Raw genomic sequence first — 21,729 nt, 5'->3', positions numbered from 1 at the left:
GAGAAGCAGTGAAATCAGCCCATGGTTCTGCCTAATTTCATGGTAGAATAGTAACAGAGAACTCCCAAGAGATCTTCAAACACACCAGCCCATTAATAGGTTGTGTTTCGCTCAAAATGCTCTATTCTCCAGATCCTCCCTTGGTTTTATTCTTCTCATCTCAGAAGATATTTTTGCAGCTTCTCATCTCCATCACAGGCAGCTGGAATTCAAATTTTTGTTCTGAGCATCAGGACAGTTAGGCACTGAAAAGGAACTAACTGCCTTAAAATATAATTTGGATGAAAGATGTATGTCTAAGTTTAAAAGGTTATGTCTAAGGATGTTGTATCAGTTGGACAGGTGCTTACATACCTATGGTATCTGACCCCCCCAAAATCCTTATAAATAGCACAATGTCTTGGCAGAGCTAGCTTAGTGCTTGTATTATGACTACTGTTTCATACAATCTAAAAACCAGGTGTTTGGTTCCCCATTCCTTAAGAGCTTGACTTGTTAGGTAGGCCTAGACCACAACTGCTTCACACAGGAAAAAAAATCAAAGTTCATTTCAGAAACAAGAGGGAGCTCAGAGTGATTCCACTGTGTATTATCGATCAAGGTGCCAGAGCACCTCCCTGCCCCTTCTGAGAGACATCCGTATGTGCATGTCTTTCCTTACTAAGAAAAATGTGACAAACAGAGCAATCTTAGTTCCAGGGCTAGCTCTAGGTATAGATAAAGTAGGCTGTTGTCTGAGGTAGCAAATTGGTGAAGATGGCAAAAGGCCCCTCCCAAAAGGATGATCATCATACCAGTGCTACCTGGATATCTCTGAGCCTTAAAGAAAACTAACCTTCATGCTTGCATCCCTAGCCACCTTTAATTCCTGGGTCTACAGCTTAACTCAACATCTACTCCTCCATTTAAACCCTTATATTCAGTTTTTTCTCCAACACCTCTCCTGTTTAGCTCCACTGAAAATGTAATGACCCTTTGTTGATATTATACATTCCTCTCCCTACCTTGTCCTACCTTACAGCTGCTTACTTATTTCAAGTGCCTTCTGTACCTTGTTACAACACTTTAATGTTCATCCTGCCCAATCCTCATTTCTAAATGTACTTTCCTTTTTTGGAAAAACTTTATCTACTGTAAACCTCTGCTATTTTGTTTTATGTGTACCTTCTCCAAAATACTTCTAGTAACATAAACAACTTTGCCTGCTATGAAATAGCAATTACCTGTGAATCCTGATTTTTTTTAACCATTAGGGTTGAATTCTTACAAAATTTCAGTTCATAACTTGAATTCCATATTGCACTCACTTTCTGAAACCCCTCCTTTCCTAGAAAAAATTCTTTGTCCTGCAAGACACAAGGAATCTTCAAGGACAAACAGTAAAATAGATAAAGTCCATCAGGCATAAAACTTCCCACGATTTTCTTTACTTCTTAATTTTCCTTACTATTTCCTTACTTTTGCTTTGTATAGAGAAGAGATAACAGGGTTCAAATTTTTCTGCTTGGCAAAGAAAATACATACTTTCAAAATAACTAAACTGCTCTCCTGGGCATCAAAGGTTACCATAAAGCAGTTGATTGTGGAAAAACTACATTTAAAAAAAACCCAACACACTCACCAGTTTCAGAAGTTCTCACCAGAAGTGGTAAAGATGACTGATTCCCATGGCCATGTCTGGTGAATGCCCTTATAGAGATGTTGTAAAGAGTATATGGCTTCATTTCGCTTAGTGTTATACATGTAGATGAGGCATTTTTAATAAATAAATTATTGGAATCACTGTAGAAAACTTCGTAGTGAGTTATGAGACCATTAGGCTTCTCAGGTGGTAACCATTTCAGATTTATTTCCATTGCAGTTACATTTATTAACTCTACATTTTGGGGTGGGGAGTCTGGTTCTGCAATACAGAAATCAAAGAGAAAAAAAACAAAACACAACCAATTCTGAGACTTTCAATTCATCGAATATAGGACTGATCTCATAAACCTATTGGATCCTAACATTTAGATTAGTTAACTGTAACTTGCTCACTCACCCACTCTCCTTCTCAAAGCCTTACCACGTTCTATCTGTTAATTTTGGTATGTCTTCTTCTCCAGTCACAAAATCAGGAATCTTTTTGCATCCCAGATACTAGCTTTTCTGGAACTTCTTTTCTCACCAACTTATAAATCTATCCAAAACTGCATTTATTAAGAAAAAAAAAATAATCTCGTCTACTGCTTTCACACAGACTGATCCTTCAACTCCTCTCACTGCCTTGCTCAAATTCAGGTTCTTTAAATTTAGCTTTATGTTTTCTTCTTAAATAACCAGCCATCTTATTTCACTCAACCAACCACTGAGTTAAGAAAGAGACTGTGTGTACTGTAACTAAACTCCCTTTATTTTACTGATACAGCTCCTAATTGATGGCCATGAAGACCCCAGTGTAAATATTGTTGCACTGGTGTGAAGGTCATGCACAAAAACAAGTCCAGCTCCAGGGTAGTGTGTTGGCTAAATCTACTGGCAACGTATGAGTTCATGTGACTCCAGTGAGCTAATAATGCATGGAAGTGTTGAAGGAGTGAGTGGGCTGCACATATTAATAAAATCAGCTCTGAATGTCAACCTTGATTCCTTTGAAGGCTTCATCACTTCAGCCCTGAAATAACCAGTCTATAAAGTTTTTTTTTTAATGTACTAAGAACCCAGGATTATGCAATTCAGTTTGCATACAAATACATATATCCAGGTATTTCAGAATTTCTCAGGAATGTTTTTTGTCCTGAAGGTCTCACAAACCACTTTTATTCCTGATTTCTGAGCCCATGAATGAAAAGTGTTAACTGTAACAGATCACTACGCTCTGAATGACAAGGCTGCCCACATGGATACTTCTCATGTGAAGAAGCTTAATTTTCAATTGAAATGCATTTTGCAGTTTATCTGGCATGGTAAAATATTTAAATGCAACAGCCTAATATATTCCATCCTAAAATACATTACCTAAGACAGATGTAGGGAATCTTTTATTTGGAGGTATATCTCTTTTCAAGAGTCAGACAAATTGTCACTCCTAGGTTGGCTAAAGTTAGGCAACATATTAACCTGAATTACCTCAGGAAAACTAAAGAACAAGAAGACGACAAGAGTAATCACATACAACCTTATAAAAAGGCAAGAATTATTGGTGGTTTTCTCAAGGCTTGCATTCATCTCTTACCAACAGATGAACTGTTGGCGTGAAACTCCACTCTGAACAAATTCCTGTAATACTCAAAGGCAAGGAATTACAAACTTTCAGATAAAAAGATATTTGGATAGGTAATTTTCTGTTCTTGTGATATGCCTTTCTTCTGCAAAAAACTGAGCATAGAGGCATGCAACATTTAAAAAAAATTTACAAGCACTTTAAGTTTCACTGTTTAATTTGATATTTTGATTGGTTATTCAAATAATTTCTTTGATAAATCCCCGTGATTTTTAATCCTGTAATTCTTTGCTTTCTTTTATTATCACTTAATTATTTTTTCCTTGTATTGTAGCATATTTGGCAATGAGAGATATAAATGGATAATTACCTTCTTTATTACTTTGGGAAAAACTGGAAGCAACTTTGCTGAAACTAGTGAAAATATAAACTACAAATGAGAAAAGACTGAGGCTTAATACTTATGACTGCTCTGTAAATCAAATTTCCATGTTCTCTTTGCAGATGCGAATAGCAACTGAGCTACTGACTCTGCACCTTCATGGCTAGAGACTGCCTTGCAAACAAGCAAGGAAGATCCAGAAATCTTCACATAGTATTATACCCTACATTAAAACAATCAATCAGTCTTAAAATTAATAAAGCCCTGAACCTGTACAAAACCAACTGCATATAATGTCATTCAGTATAAAAAAATCTCACTTTATCAGCAGATGTGCTTATAGACAGCAATATGCCCTCTGAATTGTTGAAAGCCACCATTTCCAGATGCTTCATATTTCTATATGATAACGTTAAAAAACAAAAAAAAACCCTAAGCTGGGGTCCCACGCATAACTGATTATGGCTTAGATGGGGTCTAGGGACACGTTGTTTTCAGTGAAGAAACCTTAGCTCTGCAGCTTTCTTCAGATATGTCTATCAAAGTTGAAATTAGTTGATCGCTGGTCATGCTGCAGCTTTCATCATTACTTCTAGCACTTACTTAAAAATAGACTGAATGAAGTCACTTACTGAGAGAAGACTAATAATTTCAACAAACACTGTTTTTATTTGTACGTTTTCTTCCCCTCCTTATGTAGGTGCCCCGACTTTTGAAGAAGTGCAAGCTACAGCACAGTAAAGCACAAATACAGAAATCAAATTATCATTACAAACAATTTATTTACCATCTTCAGGGGTTCTCACAAAAACATCATTCTCTTCAGACAAAGCACTTTCTCCAATTGTGGTAGATGCTGCAACTCTCATTTTATAATTTGTGTACTTTTTTAAACCTGAAAATATTAAGCAAAAAAAATCTTGACTGTTGACTTCTTAAACATATTTTTTTTTCCCTCTCAGGTACTTATAAAACTATAAAAACGGTTGCTGTTCTAAGAGGTTTTGATACACATTTGTCACCTGAAAGACAGAATATGTATAATACCATTTATTTGGGAAGAGCCAAATAAGCATTCATCAAATCAATAGATTTTGAAATAAGTCAACCAGCTTCAACCCTGTAAATAATTTTCAGAATTCATTTGTCAAAAAAAAAAGCATGTGTACATCCAAATATGTGGTTTTATTCTATATTATTACTCTGATTAGCATAAATAAATGCCTAAAACCTTATGAGGAATGCATTTTCTTCATTTACTATCAAAATTATCACCTTAAAAGAAGAAAAATATTATTTATGTCACACAAATACTGTGAACAAAATTTAAGTCTGAAAAAGAATTGACAATTTAGGCATATTTTCCTACATGGAAAGAAGCAGCTGAGGAAAAAATTGCAAGGAGAAATCTATTTCACAAATTATTACTTGGCACGTTTCACAAATTACTGCTTATCTTACCTAGTCCTCTCCACCCACCTCACATTCCCTATATACCCCTACACAGCAGACAAGTCTTCCAGTAGTTTACCAACCTTGATTTTACAAGTAGTTGTGTTGTGTGTGTGTGGATGTGTGTGGATGGGGGAGATTTGGTTCACCTACCTTGCAAATGTTTACATTACAAAAAGCTGGAAAAAATAATCTTGTATAATGTATTTGCAATTTTTTTTTTAATCAAATGACACTGTACCTGTCATAAGTAAGCTGCTATTTGAAGTTGTTATGTGGAATGCTCTTTTTGTGTCCAGTTCCATCGCATAAACAGTATAATGAATGATTTTCCCATTGGGATTTGCTGGAGGATCCCAATACAGCAAAACAGAGGAGGAACTAATATTCTTGTAGGATATATTTTGCACTGAGCTTGGAACTTAAAAACAGACAAACATAACATTAAGTAAATAAATTATTTTTAAAAATTAAAGTGTTCAGTGAAAGAAGTCATGTATGTTAACTTTGATAATATCAGAGTTACATTTTACCTTGTTCAAGTGTCTTGACCGTAAGAACTGATGGTGGTCCTTCTCCAACAACAGTGAAAGCAGACACACTGATTGTGTAGTCTGTGAAAGGTGTGAGGCCCTTTATAACATATGCCAGTTCTTCAGCCAAAATGTTAATGGCATACCGATTATCTGTGATTACATGGAGAGACATAGTTACTTACTTGTAAACTCTTTTTTTTTTCTTTTGCATTCTAAACTCACTTTGACATGGTGACCTGGAACTATTTTATTGCAAAAAGATTAACTTTCATAGCAAGAACAAAAATATAAAGAAAATTCTCATTCTACCTCTTAATTCAATCAAGTAGAGGCTATTATAAGTCCATTTTCATGTGTACAACAGCTAGATTGGCCTAGGTGGAAGAATGAATGGGCAAGAACTGAAACCATGAGATTTATACTGACAGCTATCTAAAAAAAAATTGAGAGAAGTTGCCTAGGAACTAGCAAAAGGCATATTTGTACGTGGCTTAGTCTCTCCAGAGACTTCATAACCATGGCTCCTAAGTTGATGGAGCTTTTAGTTTTGGTTTTTTGTTTGTTTGTTTGTTTTTTAATTGAGAAACACAGATTCCCTCTTCCTTGCCCTCCCAATGATGCTATAACTATACTTGAAATTAGTCCCCTCACAGATCCCTTCACACTGGTATTTTTAGCAGAAGAGTTGTCGACAGCAGAGTTAAGAAGTCACACATGCTCACAAAGAGTTTTTGGTGCATCTGCAATAAAGTTCAAAGTCAGCTGCTATCCAAGACTGTGCCAGTCAAAATCACCTGTTATAAAGCAGCCATTATGCCACTGCAACATGAAGTAGTGTTGGTGCTTCATATATTTAATTATCAGGCTCAGATTTTCATAAGAGAAACATTAAAATAAAGGCATCTAAAAATCAGCAGACCCTGTGAAAAATTTGGCTGTCAACAGCTTTAACTACCACAATAGCTATTATAAGGTAATACTCATATGCTAGACTACAACAGATGCTGTTTGAAATCAATTTTTCAGCAACACAGACAGCTTTTATCAAGTCGGTATCTCAAGCTGAATTAGGTCGTAAAAAGAAGATTCACATTTAAAGCACTCTATGTCTTCTCTGTAAGACAAAGAAGATTCTTCAGGATTAATACAAATTAAAACAAAATAAAAAAGATCATTGTGGTCTAATGGATTGAATTCTGGTTTTAGACAATTGTGTATATGGAGGAATTCAGTGGCTTTAATAAAAAAATAAAAACTCAACTTTCTCCCCACTGTTCAAAACTCACTATAAAAATTCAGAGTGGTATTAAGTCCCTGCCTGTCAACTGAGACCTGCTTAATGATTTATAAATATCCATACTTGGTAAAGAAACACTGGTTCATTGATAATACAGAACAAGTGTACACACTAATGACATCACCATGTCATGGGGTCATCTCCACCTGTTTGTCACCCATATAGCAAAGTTGTAACTTTTTGACCTATTTACCTTCACTGACATCTGAAAACCTATTAGTCAAAAGGCTCAGAGAAATCAAGGTCTCTGAAGGGCTTGGAGATATGTTAATCCCTGACAATCACACCTGCTTTGGCAACTGTAATAACTGATTGTCTATGCAGCTTGGCTGATGGCTTTCGGGTGCTCCTTTCACTAGGAAGAAGGTCAGCTGGGTGACAAGGGGCTAGTTCCTGCCTGTGTGGCATTCCCATTTGCTTCAGAAGGTTATTTGGTAGTAAAAAAATCTGACTCCAGCAAATGACCCATTCATAATTTGCTTGAACCATGTGCTAAAGATCATATCTGGGACAGCAATGGGGGTCCTTGAGAACAAAAAAGCAGGTATAAAAATATCTTAAAATATCTTACCCAAAGCTGAATGTAATTCTGCATCTCCATTTATAGTAGGCAAATTATCACCAGATATACTTGTAAATACTACTGGGGAAGCTGTCTGAATGCTGGAAAACATTTCAGCTGAGCCCTCATATAATTCATTGGCTGTTTCCATTGAATTCCAAGTGGGAGAAAGTTTGATGTTTTCATTTATCATGTATGGTTCCAAAGAATCAATCAAATACTAAAAATTAGAAATATAAAAATAAATCAAAAAACTTTATCATAAATTATTTAATTAGATTAATATATAATATATAAATAGTGTTTGTATATTTGTGCATATATATACACACACTATATATAAATGTTGGCATACGAACTTTATCTTTCATTACAACAATAATTAACTTTACAAAATACAATATTTCTCATTAAAAAGCTCAGTTGCCAGTAGCCTATAACCTTCTACTCATTTTTATTGATTAAATGAACATCACATTCTTCTTTTTTTTTTTTTTAATTTCTTAAAATACATTTTTTATAGTAAGGTGGCAATTTTAGTGCAAGGCCTTTAACTTTAACCCTATATCCTTGGAGTCATATTGAATGGACAGGTCTGAGGTTGGGAGATTCCAGTTGTACTAAGCATGTTCTGAAACAGGGGTCCAGGCACAGAAAACGAGATGGCTTCAGACAACCCTACCAGACCCTGAAGAAAAGGAATCATAGGTTGACTAGATCACTGAGTGGGATTAAGGGGACGGAGAAAACCAGAAGCTAACAAAATAAAGGGGAGAGGGAAAATATGAGAGTATACATATGAAAAGGGAGAGTGAAAGGGAGGTAAGTGATACAAAGGACCATATGATGGAAGGGGCAAAAGACAAATGTTGGAAAGGGATATAGCAGTAGATATAAGGGGAGCAAGAACCACAAAGAGAGGAAAACAAAAGCAGAAGGGAAGAGAGAGACCTAGAGTATAGGTACAAAATGGTGTGTAAGCACTAGATCATTATGCCCCTTCAGAATCTGGGACCGAATCCAGGACTCCAGTGTCTCTAAATTGTTCTGCTGTCATCTGTGAACACTCCCCGCTCACACATATGCCCCACTTCACTGCCAGAATGAGATGCTTTTACAGTGATGTAAATAATACACATGAGCTCTCTCCGTGCAGACTCTGGGTGGAGAGAGGGCAAAGCAGCTTTTTTACTGCTTTAGCTAGGGGGGGATTAATCACAGGCAGAGATACAGTATCAATCTTATCTAAGTACCAACAGGTAAGAGCCATATGCGCCTCATCTTCACGAACATTTTATAGGATAATAGTAACCAACATGGAAATACTTTTTGCTTCTGAGGCTTTTCCACATATAAGACAATGGCTTTTCATTGCTACTAGTTATTGGGTATCACTAGCACTGTGGATCTGACAGTTCAAATCCTGTAGATGCTCTAACTGTGGGTCAATGGGGCTCTAAACAAAGTAACGTTTATTATGATTTGTTTTGGCTTTTAATTAGAAAATTACATTCAATAAACTATAATAAAACAGTAATGATGTTACACTAAGAACTCCAAAATTAGGAAATCCCATCATTAAAACATATCTGTGCAGACTTTCATTTTTTCTGTGTCTGTACTATGATACAATCTTTAATTATAGAGTTATATACTTTCATTTTCCAGGGACGCCTGCTGGCTTAATGAACGGATCCTTATCCTCATTTTTTTGTTCCCTTACTCCTTATTTAATGTTTGGCTCCAGGGCTCTATTTAATGTATGCCATTCAACTTGAAAGTGAACTCCTTCAATGAGCTCTACATCAAAAACTTAGATCCTGTGTCAGATCCAGAGAAAGACAACTTTGTCTAAAAAAAAAAAGGAATTATGCAAACTTTGGGCACATATGTTCAAAATTCAGATCAAAAAGTCCTACCTCATAAAGCACTCAATCCCAAGATAAAAGTTCGCTAGCGCTCTACAGTTCTTTGCTGCATGCTCAGAGCTGCCTCATCCAAGCATGTATGCATGCCCCATCAGCACCCAAAATCCAGAAGCTAGAATGACTGACAGCGTAAGTCCCCTGAAAAATTTGATCCGGTAGATGTGCGCAGATATCCTTAGTATAGTCACAGCATGAAGTTCAGCATGTAGTATCAGACATGTAAATCCAAGGATACAAATGGGAGCAGAAGGTCCAGGGCTGTTTGCCTTGCAAGCAGAGCACTTAACCAGCCTTGGGAGACTTTTGTTGAATTCACTTCATAGGATTCATACCCACATCTTTTAGGAGTTTGCCTGAGTGGCTATGTACGAATCTAGGCACTTAAACCTGTATTCTTACTGTTAGGTCACTTTATGCCACAAAGAACTCAAGGACTAGAAAGGATAAGACTGTGGGCTGTGGTTTTGGGCCTTCAGTAGCTAAAACAGTCTGGATTATCCTGCCAGAATTATTTATTGTTTTCATGTTGTGGAAACTGCATTATTAGAATCTCTTTAAAACCCAGCCAAAGAAGGTGTGGTGAGGAAGATGGCTTTTAAAAGCATTGACAACTCATTTGTGGTGGCTAATTCCACATTCTGTAGCTACCAGATAAAGCAGAGAAGTAAATTTAATCTAGCAAAGAAATGCATCTAAGGAAACCTAAATACCTTATTTTTTCCTTCAAGAATAGTGTTTTCCAGAGTCACCTCTGTTTCCTGCACATGTACTTTAACTCTGTACTGAGTAATGATTCCATTTGGTTGTTGTGGCTTCCTCCAAATGATTTTTATATATGTGGCTTCCACTTCTGCTAGATGTAAATCTGAAACAGCACCTGGAACTAAATATTCAAGAATAAACTTGAGTTAATTAAACATCTGTGATTATTACAAGCTTTTTCAGCACTGCATGCAAAGAACAATAGGCGTTTAATTAAATTTCACATCCTTATCTTTTGAGTTGCTCCTGTGCAGGTAGACAGTTACTTCACATGTTTTCTTAGCAAACAAGCTACAGTTCTAAAAATATGCACACTGTTTTTTGACATATAGGACATATGTTTGAATATGGTCAGATTCCAAGATATGTAAAACAGGATAGCTCCACTGAGGTCAGTGCATTGGAAGCAAGCAGACCCTTGCCTCTTATATGGAATCCAAAGTATATTGAAAATGAAAACTTAATTCTAAATTCATCAAAACCATAGCAGAATTAAGTAAAAAGCTGGAAAAAATATCAAATGTGATACATCTTGTTAATTTTCCTTTTATAACAGGTTTTGGTTCAATTTCTTTAGCTATTCAGTAATAATAATACTGTATTTTAGGTAGGACTACCAGATATCAGATACATTTATATTTGATAGAATGACATTCAAATTTGATATGAAAAATAGATTTTCTTCAATATAACTCAGAAAAAGATAAACTTAAAAATACTTGCATAATGAAGATTTGTAGATTTGGCATTAAAATGAGACGTTCTATGTCACTCTAAAAAAAAAACCAACAAAGCCACCAAAAATCCCCTTTGACTTCTGACAGCAAGTTTAGACAGGTTAGCATGACTGTACGGATGCAGGTCATCTCTGGGAATTGTCTCTCAGAGCTGAAAAAAGCAGATACACCAGGAAAGAATACAATAAATAAGGATAGGTGTTCCTCCTGCTGTTACACCTTGACAGCAACCGTTGCAGCGATCACTGATTGAGCTGTTTTCTAAATTTGTGCTGTGTGATATAAACATAACACAGAAATAACCATCTTGAAACTGCCTACCTATTACAGACTGATTCTCACTTTTTTTCTGGTTGCATCCTCACACGCAGACCAAAAATTCTGCACAATCTCACACACATGTAAGAGGTAAGAGAAACCTGCATTTCTATAAAGCAAGACTCTATCACCTGGTGAGTGACGACTAGTGGGAGTCAGAGCTCCCTGAGGACAGATAGCTCAGGGGCAAAACCAACCACTTTTCTGCCCCAGGACAAGAGCCCGATGTTGAATCTGTCTCAGAGCTATGGTCCCTGGTAAAGGCGGCTCCATTAGAGACTGGTATGGGAACTTGGATTTGGTGAGAATTAGTCAAACGAGGTTTAACAGGAAACATCGGGGCTGAACAAGCCAGCCGTGGGGACGCTTGCATTGCTCTTTCTTTTCCGCTTGCTGCCACCTAACGGGTAAAGGTGGGACCTACAACTTAATTACCGTATCTAAAAAACCCCGACTTAATTCAGACAGAAACTGTTTCTTTCACAATCTCTGAAGGTTTCTGATAGCAAGTAAATTTAGTGGCAGTCTATGAACTTGACAAAAATGGAGAAATAAACCGACATAATTTTTCACCTAATGTCTTTGAGCGTTTTATCGCTCTCTTGTAACACTTACAACACACCTATTCCTTTGCAAAGTACCTAGAAGGCTCTGAAGGGAAAACTGAAACCAGTTACCATGTATAGCTCATTTACTTCACTTCTCTATGCTTACTTACCATCTTCAGGAGTGAAAACTGTAAGGTTAGTCTTTGGCCCCACCCCAGCACTTGTCTCAGCACTGATGTACACTTTGTATGTTGTAAAAGGCACAAGGTTACTAAATACAAACTTATGATCTTTTGTGCTGTTAGCCAGAATATGACCTAGAATAAAAAAAAAATAAGAGACTCTAGCTCAAAAATATAAACTGTCCACATCTACTTTCCAGGATGACGAATGAGGAAAAGCCAAATTTACTTGTGAAAAAGATAATTTGGCATCAACTTAATTGGAAATAATACTGACTGTCTGGGGAAAACAAACAAGCAAGCAAGCCACCTCAAGAAGGTATGGGTTTTAACAGGAAGCTGTTTTTTTGTTTAGAGGTTAATTTCTATTTGCTTTTCCTGTGTAGTCCCACAAAAACTGTATACAGCTCATTAACTCGCTTAACTGCAGGCAGTTATAGAATTTCTTTATATATACAGTATGAGTTTAGGAAATTAGAACACCATCAAAACAGACTCACACAGTTGACTCTATACTACACAGGAATGAAAATCCTCCAGAAATCTTTAATAGAAAGAAAAAAGAGTAAAGGTAAGATACAAAATTATATGGATATATAAGCACCCTAATTCAGCTGCGAGATTAGTCTGCCATCTCTCTGAAAGAGGGAGGAAAGTTGGTTTCCTCCACTCTTAAGGATATCTAATTTGAATTTGAGTATTCTTTCTCATGATGGACAGACTTCTCCCTTAAAAGTAATCTAAAAAGTAAAAAGGATACATAAGACTGCTTCAAATTCATTCTTGATTGTCAGGGACCCTAAGAAAGCAAGTGTAAGGAAATAATCATAAAAAAGAAATAAAAGCACAAATTCTGACTTACCAGATGGTCCATAGAGCTCAACTCCGTAACTAAACCTTCCTGTTACTATGGTCGGTGGGTCCCACATCACTGAGAAAGACTTTGCTGTAACGTTGCTTTTGGCAAAGTTTTGTGGTGAATCTTCTGGAACTTAAACATAAAATGGTTCATATTAGGATTTCCAAGAACCACATATTAGCCAATACATTTTAAATATAAACATTAAATATTCTGAAGGGAAGCTACATTAAAAGCACATCTCATTAAAATTACTTATTTTTATTTAATTTCTTCTTTAAGGTAATGCTTGCAAAAGGTACCAAAAGAGCTGGCAATATGCAAGTAATCCTTAAAGGACAAAGGTGCCAATGATTCTACCAAGTTTAGCACGGACTTCATCATAATATCGATTACATAGGGAAAATGTTCAAATATGATTGTGAGGCTCAGCAATATGGAGCTCACATTGGGTATGTTTTTCTTCCTTGAAGAGGTTCTATTTTCATATAGACAATATTTCATGCTGAAGATTTCTGACAGCACTAATGATATACATTACTATACAAAAAGGTAAATCTGGAACCAATTAAGCCTGAAAAACTATTGCATATTTGAGTAATTTCCTATTTTCATGAAATTATTCAGACCAATTAATCTAATACTCAAGTGATTATGGAATCTTATCCCTGTTCTTTCAAAAAAATACCTTACTGCATTGCTAAGTTAATGAGACATTACTATTGAGATTAAAATCTGAATCCAAAGACAACTAAAGGAGGTAGAATTTTGTACATCCATGTAGAGTAAAAACAAACCTGATTTTCAAAATTCCTGTAGATGCAAGTAAACTTACAGAAACTGATTGATATAAATTTCTATGAAAATCAGGTCTTGATATGTTGTGTGTGAGATTTAAGATAATATGGAAATATAGACTGATCTTGTAAACAAATATGCAAGTGAACTAGTATATTACTCCTTAAAAAGTACTGTCATCTTTTGTAAAACTAATGTACAAATGAAAGAAATGAAAATTCCTGTCAATCCTGAAATATATGTTATAGATTGATCAGTCATAACTACTTATTCATTCTTAGTTATGCAAAATGCATCAGCTACAATTGCACATAATTCTGAAGTATCATCTTAAGAGTCTATTTTTTTCCCCCCAAGGTTTACGTTTTTTTCTCTCTGTAGAAGTATCCTCCACTTGACAGCCATACCCAGCAAAAGAAATATTTGCACGCTGAGTTTTCAAAATTTATGATGAAGCAATTTAAAATACTTTTGAAAAGTAGCCTCTTGTTCAAAAATCAAAGCAAGAAAAGTATCAGCTTTGTCAGGAACACAGGAGAGCTTCAGCACAGCTCGGAAAATTCTGGTTGGAGGGGACAAATAATTTTCAGTATTTTAAAATGAAACACAAACAAGCTATACAATAGGGACATATATCACCTTCATCTGTGTGGCAAAACAGGCATGACAACTCTATGTCATGCTCCTGTGTAAGCAGGAAAGTGATATTTGAAATAAATGCCTTCTCCGTTTTCCCACCTGCTATCACAAACTATAATCAACTGCTCTCCCTCAAGTCTCATCTTAGACACTCCAGTGGGGGACTGAAATGTGAGGTTTGGGCCATTAGGGAAACTGGTAACTAGATGAGGTGGCTAGTGGGATTGTTTTAAGAACCAAAACATTTGGAGAAGGGAAGTGAATTTCAGTAATTAACAAAGAGACTGGATGATGGTGCTTGTTACTAGAGGGGGAACCTGTTACAATGATGGCAAAGCAACACTCCTAAATCATGATTTTACTATACAGTCTATATAGATAAACACAAACTTAAGCAAAAACCTTTCCCACTGAAGCAAATGAAAGGTAAGAAAATAAAAATAACGATGCAAAACATCTATTAACACATAATGCCTTCCTAACAAATCACCAACCAACTCTATGGGCACCCTCCAAACGGGTTCCTCTGCACACAGGCACGCAGGACTCAGGAGAGCACTTCAACAAGCACCTGAATGCTCATAAGGTGAAGATCTCATAGAGGTGGATCCAGAAGCTTGGGTGTACCGTTGTGTGGCTAAGAGGAAGGACTTGTGAGGCTTGGGCCATGAGGGCTGACTGTGCCTGTGGCCCTGTGCACTCCACACATCCACCCACACTGACCAGTAAGCCAACCTCTCTTTTCCCAGTCCATGCTTTAATGGATGAAACCTGGCTGTACAGACACCTGGTATGCAAGGACTGAAGATCTTATCTTTCAAACAGCTGCTATCTTTCCATGTATTTGGCAGAACTACACCCCATTGCATAAGCTTTTCATCAACTTCCAGGGTTTTCTTATTATCAGCACATCTACCCTAGGATGTTAAAAGGGTGAAAAATAAGCTGGAAATCAACTCTGAGATCATTAGAACAGAAACTATCCAAAACTTCATTAACCTTAGCCAGAACAGCAAACTAAGGGTATTTTTATTCTATCAAAGCAATTCAAATGATCAGTGCTAGGAAGGAATGAAATTTCTTCTCATCTGAACAGTGCTATGAATTGTGGATATATGAAAGGGGAACCCAGTAATATCAAACTGTGTCAGGCAAAAGAATGGTGTCCTTGCAAATAATCAGAATAACTTTCCTCTAGAAAACCTTTTCCATATGGCTGTATTAATAACGTTGCTCCACTACCTAAGCCATTATAAAACTCTTGCTCCTGGACAAACTTTGTTTCCAATTCTAACTCCTTAGTGTGTTGCAGGTAATCCAAAATCAGCATTCCTAGTGCTTAAGGATTTCTTCAGCACTGAATAACTTCCTGCAATAAGTCCAGACTGAGGAATCATGAGACAGGAGTTTTCTTTATATTGCTTATTTTTCCACAAAAACGAAGAAGCTTTAAGTGGATTGCTATGTACACCATACACATACTTTTTGAATACAATGCTTAACACCTTTTCCTTTCATCTGTAATAATTCTTCTTCCACTGTGCCATTAATTGCAGTTCTTAAATTATGCTCAGTTTTTAAAAAAAATTGATCTCTCCTGAACATAACGTTTAATGATAACTGAACTCCCACTCACAGTAAATTATTAGATATATTATTAGTTATATACACTTTATGTTGATTCCATCAGGTAAAATTCAGTAGTCATGTAAATACAAGAACCTGATACAGATAAAAACAGATTTGGACTGAAGTATCTCACAACCCAACTTCAAACTGATATTTTGAATTTTTCTTGTAAATCTGAGAATTTTATTTCCATCTGAAAGCAGTATGTACCTGATTCTGGTGTCCGGACAATTGCACTGTCAATGTAGCCTGCTTCAGTGGTAACTGCAGAGACTTCGAAAAGATAGGTAGTATATGGCCTGAGGTTAGTTACAACAAAACTAATTGGCTCATTCCAAACAGAGCTCATCTGACTCGGTGCTTCTGTACTTGGTGTAACTGTTGTCCGTGAAGGAATTGTGGATTTGCCAAAAGTAGTTGAAGGAGTGGTAGTACTCCACAAAAATGATTCACTGTTATCCTATAAAGACAAAATATGAAACATGATAAGCTGCATCTGTAACCTTTAATTGTTAATATACATTGATGAAAAAGGGCAGACTATCTCTGAAATAAAATCACCCTAAAACTGGTTCTCCAAATTTTAGTTGACGTTGCTAGTACGTCCTGTTAATGACAGCAGTACAGTTTCCTCCCTTATCCCAAAAGATCTCAAACCTGGCCGAACAGAAGGAACTCTCTAAGATTAATTTAATTATTCCCGGATTCCATTTTCAGTGTTCAGTCTTTCTTAAAAAAAAAAGTCCCCTGGTGAGGTCCTTCTACATCACATGCATGTTATATGTGTATATACATATGTAGCATACATATATCACGGATAAGACCAGAGAGGGGTTTCCTAATCCATACTGTCAGGAGACACCTCTGAAAAACTGCTAGGCATTACAGTAACCAACGTTTATGATTCAGTAGGTGGCAGTCTCTCAGTGCTGCTGCATTAAATCAGGCTGCTGTTCAGAACCTTCACAATGCATAAGATGATCTTCCAAATAATCTGAAACCAAAGTTCTGATAATATTTGTCACTTAAAACTGCACTTTTCTTTAAAATACCAAGCCTACCATCCCAGAGAGAAAATAAAAAATAAAATAAGAGAAAAAAATTAGGCAACTTGACATCTGAGTAATCACAACACTGCTCAGAATAAAGAGCAAAAGGAGGATAAATACTGGAAAAGAGAATTTTCTTCAAGAAATTCTGAAAGGTATGCATTGGTTACAGGTTTTAATCCAATGAACAGGCAGATTCAAAATTTCAATGAAAGTTTGTATTAAAACCAACTCACACTACAAACACTTTTTTAAAATGCTCTGCTAATCATGGGTCTTTTTATTTTGATAGGAAAAGTATTTTTAAAATGTTGAAATGAGATACACAGAATAAAGCATACATTTGAAATATAAAAAGGACTGTCATAATACATATGAAAATAAGGTATTAACTTTATGTCTGCACTGACCAAAAAGGCCCCACCAATTCTTGCTTTTTCTAATTGTATGTTGTATAAAATAAAAATTTAAAAATTGAAAGCTGAAAAAAATTCAAAATTATCCATTTCATTATTTTCTGTTAAAAGGCTGCCAAATTGAACCTTTCTTAACATTTGTACTTTGATTCAGCTTTTCAAGGGAAAGCATTAAATTCAAAATATTTTGAACAGAAAGGTTTTTCTTCAACCATTATATCCTCCCTTGGGATTAAGTTTGTAAAGTATTTGGGATTCTTCTGAAAAGCAAGCCTCCAAATTTTTTATGTCTCAAAATTCAAATGTAAACTATATTCTGTGCCTTCAGTCTATTTCTAATTTAAAAGGTTATAGCACTTACATTACATTCTGGTAACCTTCCAGACAGAAGTTCCTCTACTTTAACCAAGACATCTTTCACTACAATTCCGCTTCTTGCATGTTTCACACTAATCTTGAAACTAGTTATTTTTCCATTTGGTTGCCGAGGGAGAAACCAGATCAGATTTACAGCTGAATAATTTAAGGCTTCAACTGTGAGATTCACTACTTTACCTGGAGCTTGAAAACAAAACAAACAAAAGCAGTGAGATATAATTTTCTTCTCAGCACCGGGAAATAAAAAAATCCCTTTTTTTTTTTTTTCAATACCATTTCTAGCTTCCAGTCCCTGAAGTAAATAAATAAGAACCATTCACAAACACATGTAAGGTAGCTGATATGCAACCAGGTCTTTTCCAATCTATTTTAAGTGAGAAATAAAATTATTTCAGTCTCATAATAATACAGTAATTGATTTGGTCAACTTAAAAATATTCTTCCTAGGGGCAACTCACCTACTGTGTCAGAAGTGGCAATTTTTGGCCCATTTTTGGTTGTTGAAGAGCATATGACAGCACTGGGTGGTTTATTTAACTTTACCTGTGTCATCTTTTAAGCTGGATATAGATTTTTTTAGTAGCTTTAAACAGCTCAGTTTAATTAGAGTATCCACTATTATTGCAAAAATGGTGTTCATTGTATCAGTGACAGTTTCTGGGGCCTTTTGTCAGAGCATCTGTATTAATAGGGCACAAAGGAACAGGATGAAGCATCTAAACAAGATTTTACATGCTATCTGAACTTTACTGTGAATTCCTTGTCTGCACAGCACAGTCAGCAGCAGTTCCTTCAGTAGCTAGTCTCAGCCCTTGGGAGAAAAGGGCTATGCTGCCTTAAAAATACAGAACCGTCCACAACTGCAGATCTTCCACAAGTGAAATGAGACAGCTCCTCCAAACCTCTTATTTAGTTCTTGCTTAGGTCCTGCTGAATCTTTTGCAGACCTTTCACCTTCTTCTCCCTCCTACCAGACCACAGCCTTTATATTTAAATAATTATATTTTCTGGCTAATCTTCATACTTTAAACTGCACCTCTTCGTGTTGATCAAGATGTTGGGCTTTCTTTAACTATCAAAACAAGTTAAAAAAAATGTTGAGAAGGTCAAAATATAAATGTAGTAACGGTGACACATAATGCTCACCCAGAATTTGAAGAAACCTTCCAACTACATTTATAGTAAGGGATTTTAGCTTTAATAAAAATGTAAACAGAAGTGCATCAGAAAGTAAAAAGCTAATGTTGTCATACAGAGGAATGCTAGTGTTATCCTCTGTCAAACATGAGTAAATAAAGCTCATGGAAATATGGATTTTACCAGCAATAACATACAAAGAATAGTGGGTAATGATTTTTCATAGCTCCACAGGGCAAGTTTACTACCCCTTCTCACAATTTCATAAATCATCGCATTATTTCAGTAATATCATGCGGAGTGATGATTTCCTGCCATTAACTGAGAAATGGCATTCTGCAGTTTGCCCAGCTACAGAAATCAACCAGGACTCCTAAACACAGGGGACGGTCACTGCCACAGCAGCACAAATTCTATATTCCACTGAGATTGATCCACTATAGCATAACTGGCCTGGTGCCAGCTCTTCAGCCCAGGTACAACTGCTCCTGAAGCATAAGCAAGACTACAAACACTAAATTAATAAAGATTATGCCAATTCAGACTATAATTATATTTTTTTTATTCTTCAAAACAATCAAGTCAAATTTTCCTTTCAGCCATGTATTTTTTTTTCCTTCAGAATTAAGAAGTAAAAACTTAGTCAAATACATTTTGTGCTGGGCTTCTTAAAGAAGGCACTTGACTCCAGCACTAAACAAGATACGGCTTGACGTAAGTAGGCAATGCCAGAGCTGATCCCACAACAAAGTCTGTCTCCTCGTACTGCTACAAGCAACAACAGACAGCTCTGCTGTGACCTCGCTTTGTGGAAACAGCCTACCTAGGAAGTGGCATAGGAAAACCCCAACAGAAAGAGACTTTGCATATAAGAAACCCCCATATGTGCACTCCCTGAATGTTCTTACTAGCAAATAGGACAAAATGCGCCTTTTCCAGTAAGTGAGAGAGTAAGAAAAGAATTAGGATTTTGTTCTAAATGCATCACAATTTGTTCAAGCGCAACATGTACCATAGATACTTTATTTGAATAAATTAAAGCAGCTTTAATAAAAATAATTAGCAACTTCATTAAAATTACCACTTTCTGCTGTCTGAAAAAGAAAAGGATTGCTAAACACTCCAACACCAGCACTGTTCTCAGCAGCAACCTACAGGAAAAAAAAAAAAAAAAGCCACTTTAGAGAATCTATAGCATATATAGTTTCATGGACTATGAAAATCTTAAGGATACATAGATTCACCTTCCAGCTTTTGAACTAGAACTATACAAGTAAACATGCCTTTTACAGCTCTATTGTTTAATTTATATTTAACATTTGAATGTGAAAAAATAAAATGGAAAACTATGAAACGGTGTAAGAAATTGAGAAAGCCATGTGTGAATAGCCACACTTCAAAACTGATGAGTCCCTACTTTATGCTAAAGTCAACAGCAATAATAGCATCAGTAACACCCCTTTTCCTTGCCACAATTCACCTAAACCAGCTTCCCATTCCTATTTTACTCGTATGACAACTTAAAAGAGTTAAAAGGAAAAAAGGTTCTTTTTTTTTTCTTGAAGTCCTGAAGGATAGCAACACCAGGTCAACCTCCCTCACAGCAGAAACCTAAGGAAAGTATGTCTTTTGGCATAAAGACAACAGGTCAGGGAAATGTGGATGCACTTTACAGGGGATGTGCCTCAGTGATCATGATCACAGCAGAGTCTTCCTATGGAAGGGCAGTACATGGAGACTTTGGTAGAATTTATGGAGATAAATACGACAATGCTATTTGCTCGGCAATTATTGACTTCTTGACAATTCAACTCAGTGATGGGCCATGGCATGCAACACTTACAAAGAAAGAGGAATGAGGTCTGACTCCTTATTTTGAGAAGAAGTAGCAGAGACAACAAAAGGTAAGACACGAGCAAAATTCCAACAGTGATGGTGAGAGGTATGTGAAAGAAGCAAAGTGGAAAGCTCTCCATCAGGGTTAAAGTTGGCAGTCATTCCCTCTAGCTAGTGTCAGGTACAAAAGGTATGGCAGGTGCTGAGGCAGCTGACAGTGCAGACTGTGGGGAAGGTGGGCTGAGAAGGGGCAGATGTGCAAAACTATGACATGGATCATATTAGAAGTGACAGACAGCACACTGGGGATAACAAAGGGAAAAGACAGTGGAAGGACCAGCAGGTCAGAAAGGAAAACCGTTCTAACCACTTCTCAGGACTAAACTGCATCTTGCAGATGACCGTAAAGCTATTTAAACTAAGCACTAAGCCACAGCAGACAAACTACAGCAAGGTAACATGGAAGACTTAATCTAGGATATAAAAGGATCTATAACCACATAACCACTTCTCACTGCTGTGCTTGGCGAAGGAGAAACTGTATCGCTGGCCAGCTCCTTTCTGAGCCATACAAACACCCTCCCCATGCATGCACACCTCATGACTCCAGCCAGCTCCAGCTACCTACTTCTGTGTCACAGAGAGAATGACTTGAAACGTCCTTAAGCACCGATGAATTCCACAGTAGTTGAAATAACTGAGGAAATTACCTGGAGATCTTCAGGGGTTGAAAGGCAGCCAGAAAATTCTGACAGTATTAAAATTACATTATATAAATCTAAAGATATATCCTCACCTGTACACTGTTTTTTTGTTATCTCGTCTCAAAGTAGGTATTGTAGAAAAGGTCCAGAAAGAAAAACTAGCATTAAGACAGACATTGAAACTCCTATTTTATATGCTTAATTCCAAGAGAACTTGAAGTTACCATGACATAAGTATGCAAAAATTTGCAAGGTAAAGGTTCCAGCTACACAACACCAATTAGCTTTGAAGAGAAATCCAAATCAATGCTTATGCAATATACTATTAGCTTCTAGGGATCACTGCCACAAAGAACCATTCTAGAAAAAAGCTTGGAA

The 21,729-nt window shown here is 36.4% G+C and overlaps 1 protein-coding gene across 1 annotated transcript in view; it reads right to left on the bottom strand.

The window, feature by feature from the left end:
* Window positions 1–21,729, bottom strand: part of PTPRQ (protein tyrosine phosphatase receptor type Q) — a 176,051-nt gene that overhangs the window by 94,586 nt on the left and 59,736 nt on the right. The window contains exons 22-32 of the mRNA XM_080393299.1: window positions 19,893–19,962; window positions 17,658–17,857; window positions 16,042–16,291; window positions 12,769–12,897; window positions 11,895–12,041; window positions 10,070–10,242; window positions 7,441–7,651; window positions 5,570–5,722; window positions 5,278–5,457; window positions 4,372–4,479; window positions 1,622–1,903 (exon numbers count right to left, since the gene is read on the bottom strand). Of these exons, the coding sequence (XP_080249425.1) occupies window positions 1,622–1,903; window positions 4,372–4,479; window positions 5,278–5,457; window positions 5,570–5,722; window positions 7,441–7,651; window positions 10,070–10,242; window positions 11,895–12,041; window positions 12,769–12,897; window positions 16,042–16,291; window positions 17,658–17,857; window positions 19,893–19,962 (1,903 nt within the window). The remainder of the gene's footprint in view (window positions 1–1,621; window positions 1,904–4,371; window positions 4,480–5,277; window positions 5,458–5,569; window positions 5,723–7,440; window positions 7,652–10,069; window positions 10,243–11,894; window positions 12,042–12,768; window positions 12,898–16,041; window positions 16,292–17,657; window positions 17,858–19,892; window positions 19,963–21,729) is intronic.

Source organism: Falco punctatus, assembly GCF_963210335.1.
Source record: "Falco punctatus genome assembly, chromosome: 6".
Lineage (NCBI taxonomy): Eukaryota > Metazoa > Chordata > Aves > Falconiformes > Falconidae > Falco > Falco punctatus.
This window is presented reverse-complemented; position numbering and strand designations above follow the sequence as displayed.